This window comes from Cydia strobilella, chromosome 6, assembly GCF_947568885.1.
Source record: "Cydia strobilella chromosome 6, ilCydStro3.1, whole genome shotgun sequence".
NCBI lineage: Eukaryota > Metazoa > Arthropoda > Insecta > Lepidoptera > Tortricidae > Cydia > Cydia strobilella.
The window spans coordinates 12,361,825-12,379,868 of record NC_086046.1 but is presented as its reverse complement, the minus strand read 5'-3'; the positions used below and the strand labels follow the sequence as shown (position 1 = coordinate 12,379,868).

The window sequence follows — 18,044 nt, the reverse complement described above, 5'->3', positions numbered from 1 at the left end:
TACCTGTAACTTTTACTGCTAAATCGAGACATCGACAAAATGAAAGGTTACAGTTTTAATACAATTTTTTCTATTTAGAGCTTCTCGGTGAGGTTAAAACACACTATGATTTTCTTTTATTTATTAATCTTTGGCTTTAAGATGCTTATTGATAACACAATGGAGTGTGTAGGCAAGGAAATATCATACGTTGACATCATGGTTTGCTGCTTTCAAGATGGCTTCATTATTCAGGTTTAAGATGGCTTCATTATTTACGTTTTCCGTCATTTAAAAATCCCTCAAAGCGATAATAGAATTATTCCCTCTTTTTAGAGTTAGTATTTTGTATCTCAGTTGTAAAACACTTTTGTTTATTTAGAGAAGTAATATCCCATTATAGGAGGCTTCGTATATTTTTTTATATGTTAAGGTCCGTCTGCAAAAACAGTTTGAAAACTACCGCTTTAAATGAATAAAAACTATACATTTGGTTTGGAAATGGTTTTTAATCGAGACGGTCACACTTGACTGAGATGACTGAGTTAGTAGAGCGTATCGGGACATATTGTCGTATTTAATGGGAAATACGCCAACGGTAAGATATAAATGTCACTGTTCTAATTATTTACCACTCAAATGTTTTGGCTTAGGTTGGTATTCCATCTGTCCAATATCTGGGTCCAATATACATTGCGTCTCACTCTCTCACTAAGCAAAATGTGAGATGCAAATAGACACTGGACAAAGAAATCGTACAGGTGGAATAGCACCCTTATGCTCCACTCGTGCTTCTGTCATTTTGCACAGTCAGGAGCAGAAGTTACTAAGCGGGCGAGGTGTTTAAGATAATCTGCACATAATCTTTATCTCTAAACAATAAAGTTGTAATCAGATCATTTTGAAATAAGACCCTTTTATCTCTTTTTTACTCTTGTGTTTTTAAAACAATCAGCATCAGTAAACATGTATTCGTAATTTAATGCCAGTTATCAAAGTTAAATGTAACACATATTCAATCACATTTACAATCGGGTCTATCGCGAATTTATTTTGTTACCTTTATTTACCGACGTTTCGATACAGGTTTCACTGGTCGATTACCACCGATCACCGATTAATAAATGTGATTTAATATGTGTTCAAAACGCGAAAGTTTTACATGTTAAATGTAACAGTTTCGGTCGGCAAATAACATATCTCTATCCATGCAAAAAAAAAGCGAATGACACATGTTTTGATAGTGTGAAACGTTTAGATATATGATCGGCAACCTTTGGAGGGCCGAACATAGGAAATGAGATGACAAAAAAAATACTGTTTAGTATGCTTAAAAAAATACTAAAAAAATCGCATAACTAAAAGCACCTCGTATTAAATACTGAATTGATACTTAGATAGTCGCCATCAGATATATAAAAGCGGTGAAGATGCTCAAAAATATCTGAACATGCACTCTCAACACTTTCGACAGTAGAGCGTGATGGTACAGTCGCCATCAGATATATCGGAGCGGCCGAAGTGCTCACAAATATCTGAACACGCCTCTATTGTCAAGACGTTAGAGTGCGTGTTCAGATATTTTTGAGCACCTCGGCCGCTCCGATATATCTGATGGCGACTGTACGTAAAGTCAAGTGTAAAAGTATGAGTGCATATATGATATAACTAACCCAAAAATATGTCCCACAGATCTTAATTCACCAGCATAAGACCTACGGTACAAATTTTAAGTAAGTTGTGTGCACCCATATTTTTACATTTGATTGTACTAGGTACGGACAGGTTACTTTTGGCTGAAAAGAAGATGAGGGTGTTCGGTGGCTTACTTTTAAGTATATTCCTCTCGACGAGCTCCTCGGCAGTGGGGCGCATGGACAGGCGGCGGATGAGGCGCGCGCCGATGGCCTCCCACGACTCCTGCCGCTCGTGCTCGCTCTGCACCACCAGGATGTTCCTGAGACCAGACAGACACTTCATCCAGCACGTCACTGATCAACTTATTCGCACGCGGTTCTAACGAAATCAAAGTGAGGCAGCTCAGGTCTCGACTCATACTATTACGTTCTTAATGGATAGGACGTGTTTCTGCTCACGCAAGTTTGCATGCACACGGGAGCCTATAGCAATAGCAGCCGCGCTTGGAAGGTAGTATGTGATAATCGCGCTTAGCACTATTAGTTAGCAGCCCAAGCAGCGCGAGAGCCAAATATTCACAAATTAATGATATTCTGCTGATAACATTAATATGGATCAATGTTATCTGGATTAAATGATTTTATTATTATTTTTATTATTTATTTAGCCTAATAAGTGATGTAACCAGTTACAACAATAAGATGTATCGGCTTGGATTGCGTTTGCGCACTGGCGAGCGAAATAAAATTTGCGAAGCTCCACGCCGGGAATGTTTTCATAACGTCCGATTAACGCGAAATCTTGGCAGCGACCCAATATCGTAGTTCAGGGTAACCTTAATTAATAAACTGTTATATTCGCCTCTACCACACTTCATAATATATATTTAAGTGAAATACGGTTCTTAATTTTGTCGCTAACTCTCCTACATTTAAACCGCGGCCTCGAATAAAAGCGACAGTAGGTTTATAGCTTTGGTCTATCAATGCCAGTGCCAAGAGCGAGTCAAAGAAACAGAACAGGAAGAAATAAAATATTGATAACAATGAGTTGGCCTGGCGATGCATACGAAAATAAACACTCCTCGGCATGGATCGCTGAATCGCCGGGATCATTTCGTCAATTCATTGAAGTACTACACGATTACATACCTACTATTTATAGGTTTGCATCGTTTGAAGATACCTTTAATTTCAATTACAAATCTTGAATCAAATAGCTCTACAACTGTTTCGTTAAGATTATGTAGATACTTGCTACAGTACAACCTGCATAAACCGAAATCGTCATTAACACCTCCTAGAATTGCGCCTCCCTATGGTTCGATTAGATTTGACGGCGGTGCAGTCACATTCAATCCTATTCGCAGTACTCGCCGCACCAGCAAAAACCTGGATTTTCCCTAGGGGCATCCTCATGATAACGGCTTACTTATTTATAACCCTGTTAACCTTTTAATTAGCTCTTGGCGGTCGGGCCGCAGCGGTAGCTTGATGTTGAAGCTCTCCATATACGCGAGCTTGGCAGCGCCGCGATCGGATTCACTTGCGTGTTCCTCTTGATACTCTCCCACGCCCTCCCACGGACGAGAGTTCTTGTTCTTCGAGTTCGCCACCGGCAAAAACCAGGACCTTCCCTAAGGGTGCCTTCAAATCGGCTCGAGTAGTTATAATCCTGTGTACCTGTTAATGAGCTCCTGCCGGTCGGGCCGCAGCGCGAGCTTGATGTTGAGGCTCTCCTTGCGCGCGAGCTTGGCGGCGACGCGATCAGAGTCACTCGCGTGTTCCTCTCGGTACTCGCCCAAGCCCTCCCACGGCCGAGCGTTCTCCTTGTTCTCCATCGCGTTGCCCACCCGCACCGGCCGACTGCTGCCGAAACAATCATAAATATCCTTTGTATTATTATGCATAGGTTGTCTAAGAACGCTTATTACTCCTACAGAATATGAAAAGAAATATATATTGAAGCTCGTGTAGCGCAAGTAACTGTCTGCCACTTATTAAGATCGTCTTTAATTAAATTCCCCAGTCCCTTTAATTTATAAAATAGAGACGAGTGAAATGGCTGTTTTATTCTGTGTAAAGTCCAAGAACCTGACCATGTAAATGTTTCAGTTTTATAATTGGTGGATAATGCCTTATAACTAGAGCTACATTTGAACATTTTTAATGCGCAGTGTTTTGAATAAACAGGAACGAGTGGTCGGAAGTCGCGGAGGCCCGTGACGTCATAACAATAAAGTTTCCCGGCTCTACGTTAATGCGATAATTTAATGGATGACGCGTTTCTCTCTCGGTATTTTATGTTTATGACGGCATTCAAGTTCTACACGCGGGAGCGGGATAAGGGTCCCTTTTTATGAAAATTTCCACTGCAAGTGACGCGTTTGAGTTTATATGATGTTGTGTTTTTGGATGCGCCGGTTGCATACGCACGGATAACAGGATATGGCTTTAAATAGCATCCGTACCTCGTAAATTACAAACGAACTAAACTGAATGCAATAATTTAATTGTTTTTATTGTTAACTACAACAAAACAATTTATAATTTAAAAAGCACGTACCTATTTCTTAAGCAATCAAACTAATGAATAATTACAATACAATATAATCGCATCATACGGCCAGATTTACACTTTTAGCAGAGTTCAGCTATATATATATGTTAGAATAAGGCCCACTTGCGCCATCCCACTAACCTGCGGTTAACCGGTTAAACCGTTAACCCCGTGTCAAATTGTACTGCCAACCATGGTAACTCCAGGTATAACCGGTTAACCCCGGGTTAGTGAATGGTACAAGTGGGCTTAAGAAAACAATATTCTTGTTATCTAACTAATAACTGTGTTCTTACTAAGTCAGTGACTTACATCTGTAATTCTGGCCTAACGATATTTAACGACATTATTATATAGTCGACTACAAACAGATGTATCCAATTTTTCACTTTATTGCATTATGATAAGGTAAAAAATTAGTCAAGCCCATCTTAGTACTAACGACTAAATGTATGAAGGAAACATAGACATGCAACACGTAACATGACCATAACAGAAATGCATTGATACCATCCATTAAATGTACACTAACACCGCTTACGCCATGGTTTACGATAACGATATGGAATCGTTATTGTTTCGTATCAGTGACTTGATATGATAACATCCGAGTGGTGATTATTGTAATGAGTAGATAGTGCACAACACTTGCGCGTGTATTGTTAAAGAAGGTCTAGTGAGGGGTCGTGCGGAGTCGGCATTCGTCACGACAGAGCGGGTATGTAGTATGTAGAAGATGACAGTGAACTGGACACAATTCAACATTTTTTTGACAGTCGCACTTAAACTATCGTGAGACATATTTCAAAATATTTATCAGTACGGTTTTTACTCACTATTATTTTTATTCGCTTTTGGCGACATGTTTCGGATTCTTTCACTGCACTGCAACGACGACGTACAACCGCCGCGGACACTCGTGCCTGAGGTTGGATTCCCAAAGAATCCGAAACATGTCGCCAAAAGCGAATAAAAATAATAGTGAGTAAAAACCGTACTGATAAATATTTTTTTGACAGCTTGTGAGATTGCAATAGTATAGCTGGCGGTCTAGCATAAGTTGCGTACTCGCGCGCGAGACCATACTTGAAGTCGCGCTAGATGTATGGAGACGCGCGCGAGAACGCAACTCATGCTAGCAGGTCTGGTAATATCAAGAAATCTGCCTACTTGAACTTTGTAGGGTAGGGCTTTAGCTAGATTTGACCAAACTGCATAAAGGGTAAAAACCACGGAAGTCGCAGATCCATTTTATCTACTATATCTTGTCTCAGTTTATATATCAAATGGGAAAAATGGAAATACAATGACTTTCAACTAACCGTATAACCCAAAGGCCTTTGTCAAAAATTTATGAAGTCATTTTTATAAACTCTATTCTATTATAGTCAATTTAACAATCATTGCATTTAAAATAACATTAAAAAAAATACAAAACTAGGCAATATTAGGCATATGGTCGCAATGTCACAAGCTGTTAATGTTGAATTAGTCCGTCAAGAGCGTGCAATGCACGATGCATCAAACAGAGGACTGACAAAGTAACAGTTTCATATATTATACAACCGCTGATAGATTCCACTACTATAAGCGCGGCGTTTGAACGGCCCACCTACAACCTATCACGCGTGTTGGTGAGTAGCGCGCATATAATAGTGTAACTTCTCAGCACAGCTGTTGTGCCAACATTGACACAGTTAACTGACCATATGTATATGTACGCCTTAAAGCCATCCCACAGTCTCCACACTAGCGTCTCCCGAGTGTCGGCGTCTGGTCAACTCTATGGCTGCTGCTCGACGCAACGTTGACGCAACTGTGCAGCGCCGCCATTTTCCATAGCGCTGACTAGACGCCGACGCTCAATAGAAACTAGTATAGGATGGCCCTTATTGCAACGGGATAAGGTCTACCATTGGTCAGTCGTCTGTTGCTGTTAGTGTGAAACTGATTTGTAAGGTCCTGTGGTAGAGCGAAGCGGCCGTCCTCGGGTTCGTGGGCGGTGCCGACAACATTGACATAGAGTGGACAATTACCAGAATCTGGCCCTTGGCTTCGGCGGCGGCCGTCTGCGCCGGAGCATGGTGGAAACAAACAAGTTCACAATCACGCCCAATTTTATTTACACTTTTAGTAGGTATCACATTGGTTATCACATTTTAATTTAGTGACCTTGGTCTGTTCGAATTGTGTGTAGAAATGTACATATGAACAGAGTGTAATATGTAAATTTCACTTATTTTTGCTGATTATTAAAACTAAAATTGTATTTTACTTCTATGTCAGCAAAAAACTCTAACATCAACACTTACATCCTTTTTTCTGATCATCATCTCTAAAATAAAATATTTACATATCGGTAGCAACAACATAACGCGTCGGGATTGTATCGTTTTTTTTAGTTAAACGCAAGCGGGCAATGCATATTTTTATGCTTATCCGCGCTGACCATCAAACCGTTGCTTCGACTATTGTAGATAGATTTCACCTTAATCAACAATAGTCAAAGCAACGGTTATCAAACATGTTAAATACAATCAAATAGTTGTCAAAGTGCGGCCGGGTACAAGTTCAACTGAACTGAAGTGAATCACAATCTTAAATAAGTGTGAATATTTTTCAAGTTATATTTATTGACTAGGTAGGTATATTTGTAATATTACAATAGTAGGTAAATGGTAAGTATACTGACTTGAAGCTAGCATGGTGGTGGTCCTGCCTGGGCGCGAGTGGCGTGCCGAGGTCGCCGGTCCGCTTCTTGAGCGCCGACTTGAGCGGCACGGCGTTGAAGCTCGGCTCCTTCGGCGGGATCTCCTCCACGCGAGACGTGTCCGTTACTGGGAGCTCCTCTTCCGAGTCGGCGTCGTCCTCGTCTTCGGCTAACATCAATAACATAATTAGTGATATAGTTAGGGCCAGTTGCACCAACCACAATTAACAGACTGATTAACGTAAAGCAGCAGAGAACTATGAAACTTTCCATACAATACAATTTAGCGAACGGTAAAACGGTGACAGACGGTTTGGTGCAACGTGCAACCGACCCTTAGACAAACAACTTTTATCACTACCAGTAGAATAAAAAAACTACACTCTTTTCGGGGTTATAATACTAGCATAAGAAAAATGCAGCACGAATTTCCCTGCCTATGCTCCATTGAACAATCACTCTTGCGTAACTATATAACATTATTTATTTTTTCTACTCGTCGACTGTAATGGTTGAATTAAGATTTCGTATACCAAACTGTAATTGGGTACTTTTCATGTATGGGCTCCCAACTCAACTATAATATTCATTACGAAATGGTTTAGTCAACTACATATAATGAAATTGAAATAAAACTATGAAAACGAATTATATCGCGTATATTGAATTTATAATACATCTTGACGTTTCGAACCCTTTACAGCGTTCGTTCGTGATTTTGGCCACCGTAGCCTATGGAGATTAACAGGCAACGCTAAGCGGTTTTCGTAGTCTATGGATGTAGCTATATTAAGGGTGCCACATGCGCGTTTCTGACTTATGAAGTAATTTTTTCTACTATACAACCTAAAATAAATTAATAATGTGAGCTATCGTTTTGTTTCGTCCTCTTGACCGCGGCGAGCTGTGATTGGACCATTTCATTATAGTTGACTAAACCGTTTCGAAATGAATATTATAGCCGAGTTGGGAGCCCATAGGTACATGAAAAGTACAAAATTACAGTTTGGTATACGAAATCTTAATTAAACCATTACAGTCGACGAGTAGAAAAAATACTATTATTTGATAATTTACAGTTGAGTGGCATCTAACTACTACATACAATCAATTTATAAATTATCTCTTTTTTGTAAAGCTATTAGTTAGACAACTTTCCCGAGTTGACTGTACGGAGATAACTGGTCTGAATTTAATGTTTCGTATTAATTACATGTCTGGTAATGTTTTTGAAGGACACCTTAATTTTTAGAAATAATCAGTCACCACTGTCACCAGTCAAACTAAACCAACTACGGACCGTACCAAGGTAATAAACGAAACAAAAGAAATAAAGTCACTCAATCATGTCAATCAATCGGTAATCCTGGCAGTGATGTGGATTTCATTGCCGCTCTTGCTCAAGGGAATAAAACATATTTTTATTGGGAAAAAATATTCTCTTTTGAAATAAAATATGTACCTACTTTGGTATACACGTTTTTAGTAATATTATGATGAAAAAGCTTAAAAACAGACATCTCACCTTCGTCGAGCGCCGTTTTGTCGTGATCAGTCCTTTTCTGCTCGTATTTACACTAGTTACCACCAAGTAGTTACCAGTGGTAACTACTGGGAATTTTTTTTCGCACCTTTTACCAGTGGAAAATAAATTACCAGTAGTTACCACCAAACCGACCAAACTGAGGTGGTGGTAACTATTGTTTTTTATTTCCAGTAGTTACCACTAGTAAAAGGTGGGATTTTTTTCCCAGTATGTAGATACCAGGAAAATTTTGTTAGAGTTCAATACTAATAAAAGCAGTATAAATAATATTGTACAAATATAGAGTACTTTTAATAAATAATTATCAGTCGATTAGTGTTGTAAACTGCCTTAAAAGTGAGTTCCACCAACTCGGTTTGGTTTGGTTTAATGGTAATTAATGGGATTTTTACCCGACTGCCAAAGGAGGAGGGTAATGTTTTTCGAGTGTATGTATGTATGTATGTCTGTTTCTTTGTGGCCTCCTGTAGCTTAAACGGCTTGAAGGATTTTGATGTATGAGGTATCGTTAGATTCGTCTTGATCACGGGAGTGTCATAGGATACATAATTTAATCCTAAAAGTCCTACAGGATACAGAGAAAATATTTTCTTTACTTTCACTTTGAAAGAATTTGATGTATGAGGTATCATTAGATTCGTCTTGATCACGGGATCAAGACGGAATTCGTCTTGAACCTGGTCGTCGTCGTAGAACTTTCAAATGGTACTAACATAATAATCTACAAAATTTTCGTTAAATAAAAACAACTAAAAAGTTATAAGTTATAAGTTAACCTACAACGACCGGATATCCAGACAAAAAGACCAATTATGTGTACCTAAAGCTCGCTTGAAACAAACGACAACTAGTCCATATTTTATGTGTGTTAAAATATATAATAAGGTTCCAAGAAATATAAAAAATCTACCTCTTAATCAGTTCAAAAAGAGCTTGTTTGCCTGGTTATGTGACCTAAATGTGTATTCTATAGATAAGTTTTTTAATGTACTGTACATAGTAATAATATGCATGTTGTTGGATAAGACACATCAGCTTGCATTGTCTGATCATGATACTGGACAGTCCTTATCATTCTCTATCCCGAAGCCAGACCACGTAAAACGACGAAGTAAATACTGGATTGAAGAGAGACGTGACTTTAGCCAGGAAAATGTCGATACGTTTTGCAAGCACATGTCATGTCTAAGTTTTAACGAAGTATATGAAGAAACAGACTGTAATACTTCTTTCACGGTATTTCATGACTTACTTCTACTCTTATTTAAACTATGTTTTCCAATAATAAAGGTCAAATCACAGGATAAACCAATCAAAAACAGATGGATAACGAGAGGATTAAAAAAATCCTGTAAAAAAAAGAGAATGCTCTACTTTAAATATTTAAATGACCACACTAATAAAAAATACAACAATACCGTGTACAAAAATTACTCAAGGCTACTCAAAAAATGCATGTTACAGTCTCAACATATAAATAATATTAAATACATAAATAGATCTAACAATAAGGGCAAAGCTGCATGGAAAATTATAAAGGATAACCTAAATTCTGCTAGTACTAAAGATACCCAACTGGACAAAGTAGAATCAAATGGTATAACTTATAAAGAACCTACAGAGATTTGTGATTTATTTAATGACTTTTTCATTCGACAAACAGAAAAAAGGACATCCTCTGACTATTATAACGCACGGATAGATACGTCCCCACGTAGCATTTTTCTCGCACCTCTAGATGAGCATGAAATCTTAAAAGTCATTCGAACATTGAATAACACTAACTGTACAGGTTATGACGAAATACCTACTAAAATAATTAAATTATGCGCCACTTATATAGCGGCACCTCTGAGTCATATCATTAATTTATCTTTTGAACAAGGGTGTTTTCCAGAACGACTAAAAACTTCGATAGTTAAGCCACTTTTTAAAAAAGGCGACCCGAAAGTAATGAATAACTATAGACCCATAGCTTTAGTACCCGTATTATCAAAAGTGTTCGAAAAGGCAATGTATATTAAACTAGACGATTTTCTAACAAAGACTAATGTTTTAAACCCGAACCAGTTTGGTTTCAGGAAAAATAGCTCCACCTCTCTTGCATGCTTTACCCTAGTCGAGAATATTAGTAAGTGCCTCAACGATAAACAATCAGTGCTGGCAGTTTTTTTTGATATGAGTAAGGCTTTCGACCTGGTTTGTCATCAAACCCTACTAAATAAAATTGAGAAATACGGTATTAGGGGTAATGCTTATTCCTGGCTACAAAATTACTTGTGCAAGCGTAAACAATACGTTGAAATTACAAAAATTATAGAAAATAAGAAATGCATTTATAAATCTGTTCCAAAAACAACCCATAGTGGCGTTCCACAGGGTAGCGTTTTAGGTCCCCTCTTGTTCCTGCTTTACATTAATGATTTACCGGCATCCCTAAGTCACAACTGTATACTTTTTGCCGATGATACGACATTAATAATTAAAAGTAGAAATAGGAATGACCTAGAAACCGAAGCAAATACTGAAATATGTAAGGTTATTAAATGGCTAGAGGATAATAAACTCAAACTAAACGCAGACAAAACTAAAATAATTCATTTTCAGAACTATAATTCTCCAAATCTAGATCTCAAAATCAATCTAAATTTCGATTTAATAAACACAGTCGACTCAGCCTCCTTCCTTGGTTTGACAATAGACAAACATCTAAACTGGAAACAACACATCGATAACATATGCAGCAGATTAGACAGATTTGTGTTTGCACTACGAAAGCTTAGAACTTTAACATCTAAAGAGGCCGCTCTTTCTGCGTATCATGGATATGTGTCGTCTGTGTTACGTTACGGACTGATCATTTGGGGCAACTCAGTTGATATACAGAGGGCATTCATCGTTCAAAAAAAGTGTATTCGGGCTGCATCTGGCGCTCAATATTTAGCCCACTGCAGACCAATATTTAAGGAGCTAAACGTTCTTCCCCTGCCCTGCTTGTACATATATGAGGTTGTTAAATTTGTCAGAAAACACCCAGATCTATTTCCTCTACATGATGCCGTTCATAATAAAACAAGTGGAAGGTATCCAAGCAAACTATTTGTTCCAAGACAAAAAGTAAACATATTTAGTAAAAATGTTTATATCATGGCAATTAAATTGTATAATAAGATTCCAAATGACATAAAATCACTAGATATAAATAAATTTCAGAAAAAAATGTTTGATTGGTTACTTGACATGTGTTTTTATTCGATCAATGAGTTCCTTAATTATTAATAAACTAATTATTTTATTGTTGTAATATAATTTTAATGTATTGTAATTTATTCCTGACTTAACTACTATTGTGCCAATACCTAGGTAATTATAAGGTTTGTAAAAACTCGATATGTAAATATTAAAATATATTATATGCATGTTAGTAATAATCAAGTAGGTATAGCAACTTAGTTGTAAGTAATACATATTTCTACGCCGATAGAGGCAGAATATGCCGCACTTATTGTAATTTGACCATCTTTGTACCATATTCTATGAAATAAACATTAAAAAAAAAAAAAAAGATGTAAATAGGCTGTCTCTGTATCTTGTTGGATCTTTAATTCATTAACAATCCACCAAAAATACAGATCATTTTTTGCATGCTTGTCTAAGTAGAATATGGAGAACTTGTAAACACTATATTTATACCAACCCTATGTAACCCATATTCCGCAAATAAAATTAATTCATTAACTATCGATTACGAACACATTTCATAGTGCATTATATATTGTTTAAACGGTATTCCATAGCTTGGTTTTAGCATTTGATTAAACAATATTTCTTGTGGGGCTTGTTTTCCTCTTTTTAGTGTGCAGTCGGGTTTTTTGTTTCTTTATAATAATTTTTTATTTTATTTTTCCCAGTAGTTACCACTGGTAAAAGGTGGGAAGAAATTCCCAGTATTTACCATTGGTAACAAGTTGGTGGTAACTAGTGGGAATAACCCAAACAAAGTAGCCGCTTATAAACGACTAACAGTCCTCATACGTATGGGGCCGATCTCCGATAGCGGGAGTTCGGACAGCACAGCACTAGCTGCTGTCACTATGAATACGTACAGTCCTCATGTGTATGCTGCTGGTGCTGGTGATGGTGGTGCGTGGGGCTGGGCGAGCTGAACATGGGCGGTGGCGGGATGGGTCCGATCTCCGACAGCGCGATCGGCGGCTCCGGCAGCTCGGACAGCATTAATTGTTCGTCGCCGCCGGGCTCCCCGTAACCGCCTACTGGAACGATAACAGTAACTATTAAACCATAGTGGTCAACTACAGAACCTATAGAACATTCTCTCGCCTAATAACCCTTTGACCGTCAAAGAAGTCTACTGATGCCCGCGGCTCCAGCCCAACTTTGCATTTTGACAATGTTCACGATGTTCATTTTCAGCTAAACTCCTTTTAAAGATAACACACCCGCTCCACTGCTTCGAGACTCCGACAGCTCGTGCGTAGCATTGTCTTCAAAATAGAAGGTCAACGTCCCGTAGATAAGCTAGCGTTAATTTAGCGAAAAAAATAATCTTTTGAAAATGAAGCACAAAATAACCAGCTTATTTATTTTCACAATCCGCACGAGTAGGCTTGTGTGAAAATCTCATTTATAATGCGGGATTCGCTTATTTGCAATACCTACGTGCAATTTTCTCCTAAAAGCCTGAACGGCACTAGTGCTACAAATGACTACCTAAATACAGTAATATCAATTACCACTTTAACTTGTGGGTAAATTCCAACAAATGATTTTATTGCACTATTGAGATACGAGTCTATTATCGCCTCGGTCCATTAACAGCCCTTTAGGCAGTTATGACCAAAGGTGACGCTTTTCGGAACCCAGAAACAGAATTCCACGCAGTTCATGAAGTTTTAGGTATAAATCATCCAGTTATAAGGTGCTAACGCACATTCTTGGTTCAGTTAGCGGTATTTCTGCCGTAGTATAACCGCTCTATCCCAAAGATTTACTACTCGACGATAATTGAAGGCTCACCATGCGGCGCAAAGCAGTTTGAGTCATTTTGAATGAAACCTCTAAACTTTGAAGGCAATAATAGAAGTCACGAATGTAATAGAAAAAGTTATCACCTTCTAAATTGTCCAGAAAATAAATTCTGCGCTGTTTCTTTGACTGCTGACTATAATAGGGACAAATGGGACAATATACAGTACAAAAACATATAAAGAGAAACTGGAAACGTGCGTTAAATACTGTTACGCTTATTTGTTTAAAACAATAAACTATGAATTATATGTAAGTATGTATGTGGCCTCATGCGCGGTGACGAATGTTGTAATGTAACCGTACTATCCCACTACGTGTTACGCCACGATTTTTGGCTAACAATGAGCACTAGGTACATCCGCCTGCCCAGATTCGTGAATCACATAAACATTGTCTGGCAATTATTAGATAATGGCTCTTTTTGTGGCCCGTATTGAGTGGCCGTTTTCACAGCGACATTATGAATAAAATACTTAACAAAATACGATTAAAAATGTGGGAGACTTGTCCTTCAGAGTTTTCTGAGACTTGACAAGGGCAAGTCGATTGATTAATGATATCTATATGGCTAGGTAACGAAAGTTGAACCAGCAAATCCAATGACCTACGAGACGAGGCAGCACTATTGATCAAGACGTAGGTAATGTAGGTATGTGGGTTGTAGCAAAATGATCTTGATTTATTATATTCGCTGGCTAGACCAAACAGGTACGTAAGTGTAGGTACAAATAACGCAACATAAATTATAGTGCAGGTGCACTGCATTTCACGCACAAAAAGTAGATTTTATTTTTTTATTTCTCATGCTCTGAAAGAGGGTAATTGTTGTTCTAAAAATTATGCAGAAAATGATACGTTTCTGCAATAGGTACGATTTGTTTCATTTTTTTACGATAAGCAATTGAAAAACTCCCCATTCCATAAATAACGATACTTTTACCTAAATCGTTAACTGAAATTACCCTCAAGAAATGCTATAAAAAATTATACACTCATGTTGTTAAAAAACATGTATTTCACTTTCCTCGTATTCGATATGATTCGAAATTAAAAGTAGTGTCTCACTGCGTTCGAGCACCAAACTACTTCGACAGAAATGAGTGCCTTTCATCCCTTGGTTAACAATCTACTATGTATGTATGTATGTATGTATGTATGTATGTATGTATGTATGTAAACACTTTATTGTACATAAGACAGATTACAAACACAATAAAAGAACATAAATATATACAATGTACAAAGGCGGACTTATCCCTATAAGGGATCTCTTCCAGTCAACCTTTGAGCAATTGAGAATGAAACAATAAACAGATCAAGATAGACAAACGAACACTATGAACAGAAAGTAAATTATGGTTCAATTATTACAAACGTAAATAATTAAAACCTGTAATCTAGAATATAAAATAAACATATATATATATATATACAATACATATCCGTATAAACACAAATATATACCTATAAATATACATATATATATATATATATATATATATATATATTATCACAACTAAATAAATAATCTTAGTACTCAACTAAGTACAACACAAGTCATCAGAAAGCCACAACTTATGTAATTTTCCCTTGAGTGATGCTACCGACTGGGACTGTCTAAGGGATAATGGCAACTTGTTCCACAACTGTACAGCGCGCACTGTGAAAGACTTCGCATATGACCGGGTCTTGTTACACGGCACAGCGAGAGTCAGGTTTGCACTCGATCTCAAGCGATGACCACTACCATCTGCCAGATAAGTATAAATCTCTCAGAGAGATATGGAGGGTAGGTCGGATTGAATAGGACGTTGAACAGTAAGGACAAGACATGCACATCCCTGCGCCGACGGATCCGAAGCCAACCGAGCTGAGAACGGAAGTCGGAGATGTGGTCATATTTCCGCAAACCAAAAATGTAACGGATACACACATTTTGGAGACGCTCCAGCTTGTCAAGTAGTTCCTCTTTGAGGTCCACGAACGCAATGTCACCATAGTCCAGAAGTGGCATCAAGAGGGATCGCGCTATAGTCAGCTTGGTGTGAACAGGGAGGAAGTTTTGGAGACGCTTTAAAGAGTGGAGAGATGCAAATATCCTCCTACTCACCTCAGCCGTATGGGCCGACCAGGAAAGCGTCTCATCCATGGTGATACCCAAATTCCTAACAGTAGAGGAGAAAGAGATGGGAATTCCATCAAAAAGAATGTCGGGTACCACCATGTCTGAGAGCCCACTAATATAATAAGGACTACCGATAACAATTGCCTGCGATTTCTGTGCGTTAACCTTTAAACCGAAGTTACATGCCCATCTGCGAATCAGTTCTAAATCATCATTTATTTGACTGACTATGAATACCAAGTAATTTTTTTTTATAAGTACACAGCGTTCGGTGTTGAGCCTATGTCTACAAAGTAAAGATAAATCAAGGTATTTTCCTATACTAGTACAACTTTTGAACAATCACCGCAATGAGAGTCAAATAAACGAAACTGTTTGATTACTCGACTATACGACAAGGTAAGTACTGACCTACGTCTCCTTGATAACATATCCGCCGCGTGTGCTTGCCTGCTGTCAACGAGTTCGGACGCTCGGGCCTCATCAGCTCGCTGCCATTTTCCAATTTGTCTTTCTTTGGTTCTGTAAACAAAATAAACAAAAATTGTATAATAGGAAACATAAGCAGTTCTGTTATCAAGATGTTGATTTTGGCACTTGGCTTGAAGTGAAGTAGGTAAAGACGGTATGATACTGAATAACAAACGTAGGGCTCGAACGTATTTGTATCTAATCTAAATTGTTTCTTACAGAACCGAATCGTAAATTTTGTATCGTTACTTTATCACGATCGTAAATAGGGAGAATGGTAGAATACAAAAGATTTTATGACGCTTTTAATGTTTATAATGTGATTTTCACTAAAAGCCCGTTTTTACGGTTTTCTGCGCGGTTATAGTAGGCCATCACTGCCCGGGGCTAAGGGTGGCAGGATATTCCCGTTTAGGTATTTATAGCTTTAAAAAATTGCTACGAGCAGCTACTACATTCCAGCATGATTGTCGCTCGCGTTCTCATAGATGACGCAGATGATGCTCAAACTTTAAATTGTAATTGAAAACGCGTCATGGGACAAATTTAAAATCATGATTTCGAGTTACGTTCCTGTAACATTTGGTTTGTAAGTAAGACAGTAAACCTGACGTACGTTGTCATGTAGGTTATGTGAGGAGTGGTTTTTCAAGGGCTTATTCTTTCCTTGTGCTTCAATACGTGCATTAGATTCATGGGAAAAAAGCCAGTTGATAAGACACTCCTCATTCTGCAGAATCAAATACGTGTTAAAAAATGTCACGGTGGTGGATAATGTGGGTATGGACGTGCTAATAATAGACGTGCGCGCTGGCGGCACGCGTTTCCATTCATCGCAGCGCCCACCGCGTGTCCCTGGCCGCGCTATGGGAACGCAATTGACGCATCCCGCGTCATAAAATTAACCGACTGACGAGAAACAAATAATACTCAATGTCAGTGTCAGTTAGTTGGCAGAATTTTTGAGAGGATCAAATTCCTTGTATTATGTATATCTACTGCTTTATAATACCAAACGTATTATAAAGCAGTAGATAAGTAAAAAATAAGATATGACTAGTACTACTACACGCGTGTTTAGTGCGTGACATCAGGCCCATCAGGGGCATTTAACCGTCGTAGGAAAGTATGTTAAATCCAGTAAAGTAAGCGCCAAAAATAAGTTTAACCTTGTTTTCCGTTTTCATTTTTTATTTTATGATTTGTGTATGTGTTTAACAACTTAATTCAACGGCATTTAGTGTACTGTGATACAGGGATAAAACCGGATTGTTGCAGCCCTTGGCCGGAAAGCAATTTACGCATCCCGCGACGCAAAATTAACCAACTGACGAACAAATAATTTCGCGCCGACGTCGCCTACGCGAAAACGAAACTATGATTGATTCAATAATTATATTTGGTACCCACGCGATCCATCAAACGCGCTGCCTTGGCCTACTTCGTGAGAATATTTAGTAAACACAGCTTTGTTATTAAGATTTAATTGAGTGATACATCTCTGTGCAAGCTTTTGCCACTTTTATCAGATGGCAAAGTTCCAAATAGGTACGCGAACAATTGACAAAAAGTTCACTATAAGCCAATTGTAAATTAAACCAATCTCACGTAACTCATGTCAGATATTGCAAATTAGAATTTGTAAACATTTAACTCCTCTTATAAACTTTTATTTGATTTGACTTAAAATTTGAAAAATATATTTGTTTGCAGGTTTGCTCCAATCAACAATATCATGAAATCCAAATATGATTTGAATAACCAAAATCACAAAAAGATTATCAAGTTATCAATAGTGAAAGCGAACGCCAATTAATTATTAATGACAAGTCGGTATGCTTTTCCTGGCAAATGAGAAATTAGAATACTTACGAACTATTTTCAACATCAGCAATTAAGGAACGATTGGCTGAAAAGAGTTCCAATTTAATTTAAGTCATAGTTCTCGCCCTATGAAATTTAATTTT

General features: G+C 37.9%; 1 protein-coding gene across 8 annotated transcripts in view; it reads right to left on the bottom strand.

Moving 5' to 3' along the window:
- The window catches only part of LOC134742467 (phosphatase and actin regulator 4), a 91,715-nt gene that overhangs the window by 6,233 nt on the left and 67,438 nt on the right, over nucleotides 1-18,044 (bottom strand). For 5 of the 8 annotated variants that reach the window (XM_063675648.1, XM_063675655.1, XM_063675656.1 and 2 more), the window contains 6 exons: nucleotides 16,018-16,128; nucleotides 12,539-12,706; nucleotides 6,869-7,055; nucleotides 6,213-6,245; nucleotides 3,300-3,485; nucleotides 1,809-1,936 (listed from right to left, as the gene is read on the bottom strand). In XM_063675648.1, the coding sequence (XP_063531718.1) occupies nucleotides 1,809-1,936; nucleotides 3,300-3,485; nucleotides 6,213-6,245; nucleotides 6,869-7,055; nucleotides 12,539-12,706; nucleotides 16,018-16,128 (813 nt within the window). The remainder of the gene's footprint in view (nucleotides 1-1,808; nucleotides 1,937-3,299; nucleotides 3,486-6,212; nucleotides 6,246-6,868; nucleotides 7,056-12,538; nucleotides 12,707-16,017; nucleotides 16,129-18,044) is intronic. The other 3 variants (XM_063675649.1, XM_063675650.1, XM_063675651.1) reach the window with 3 other exon arrangements.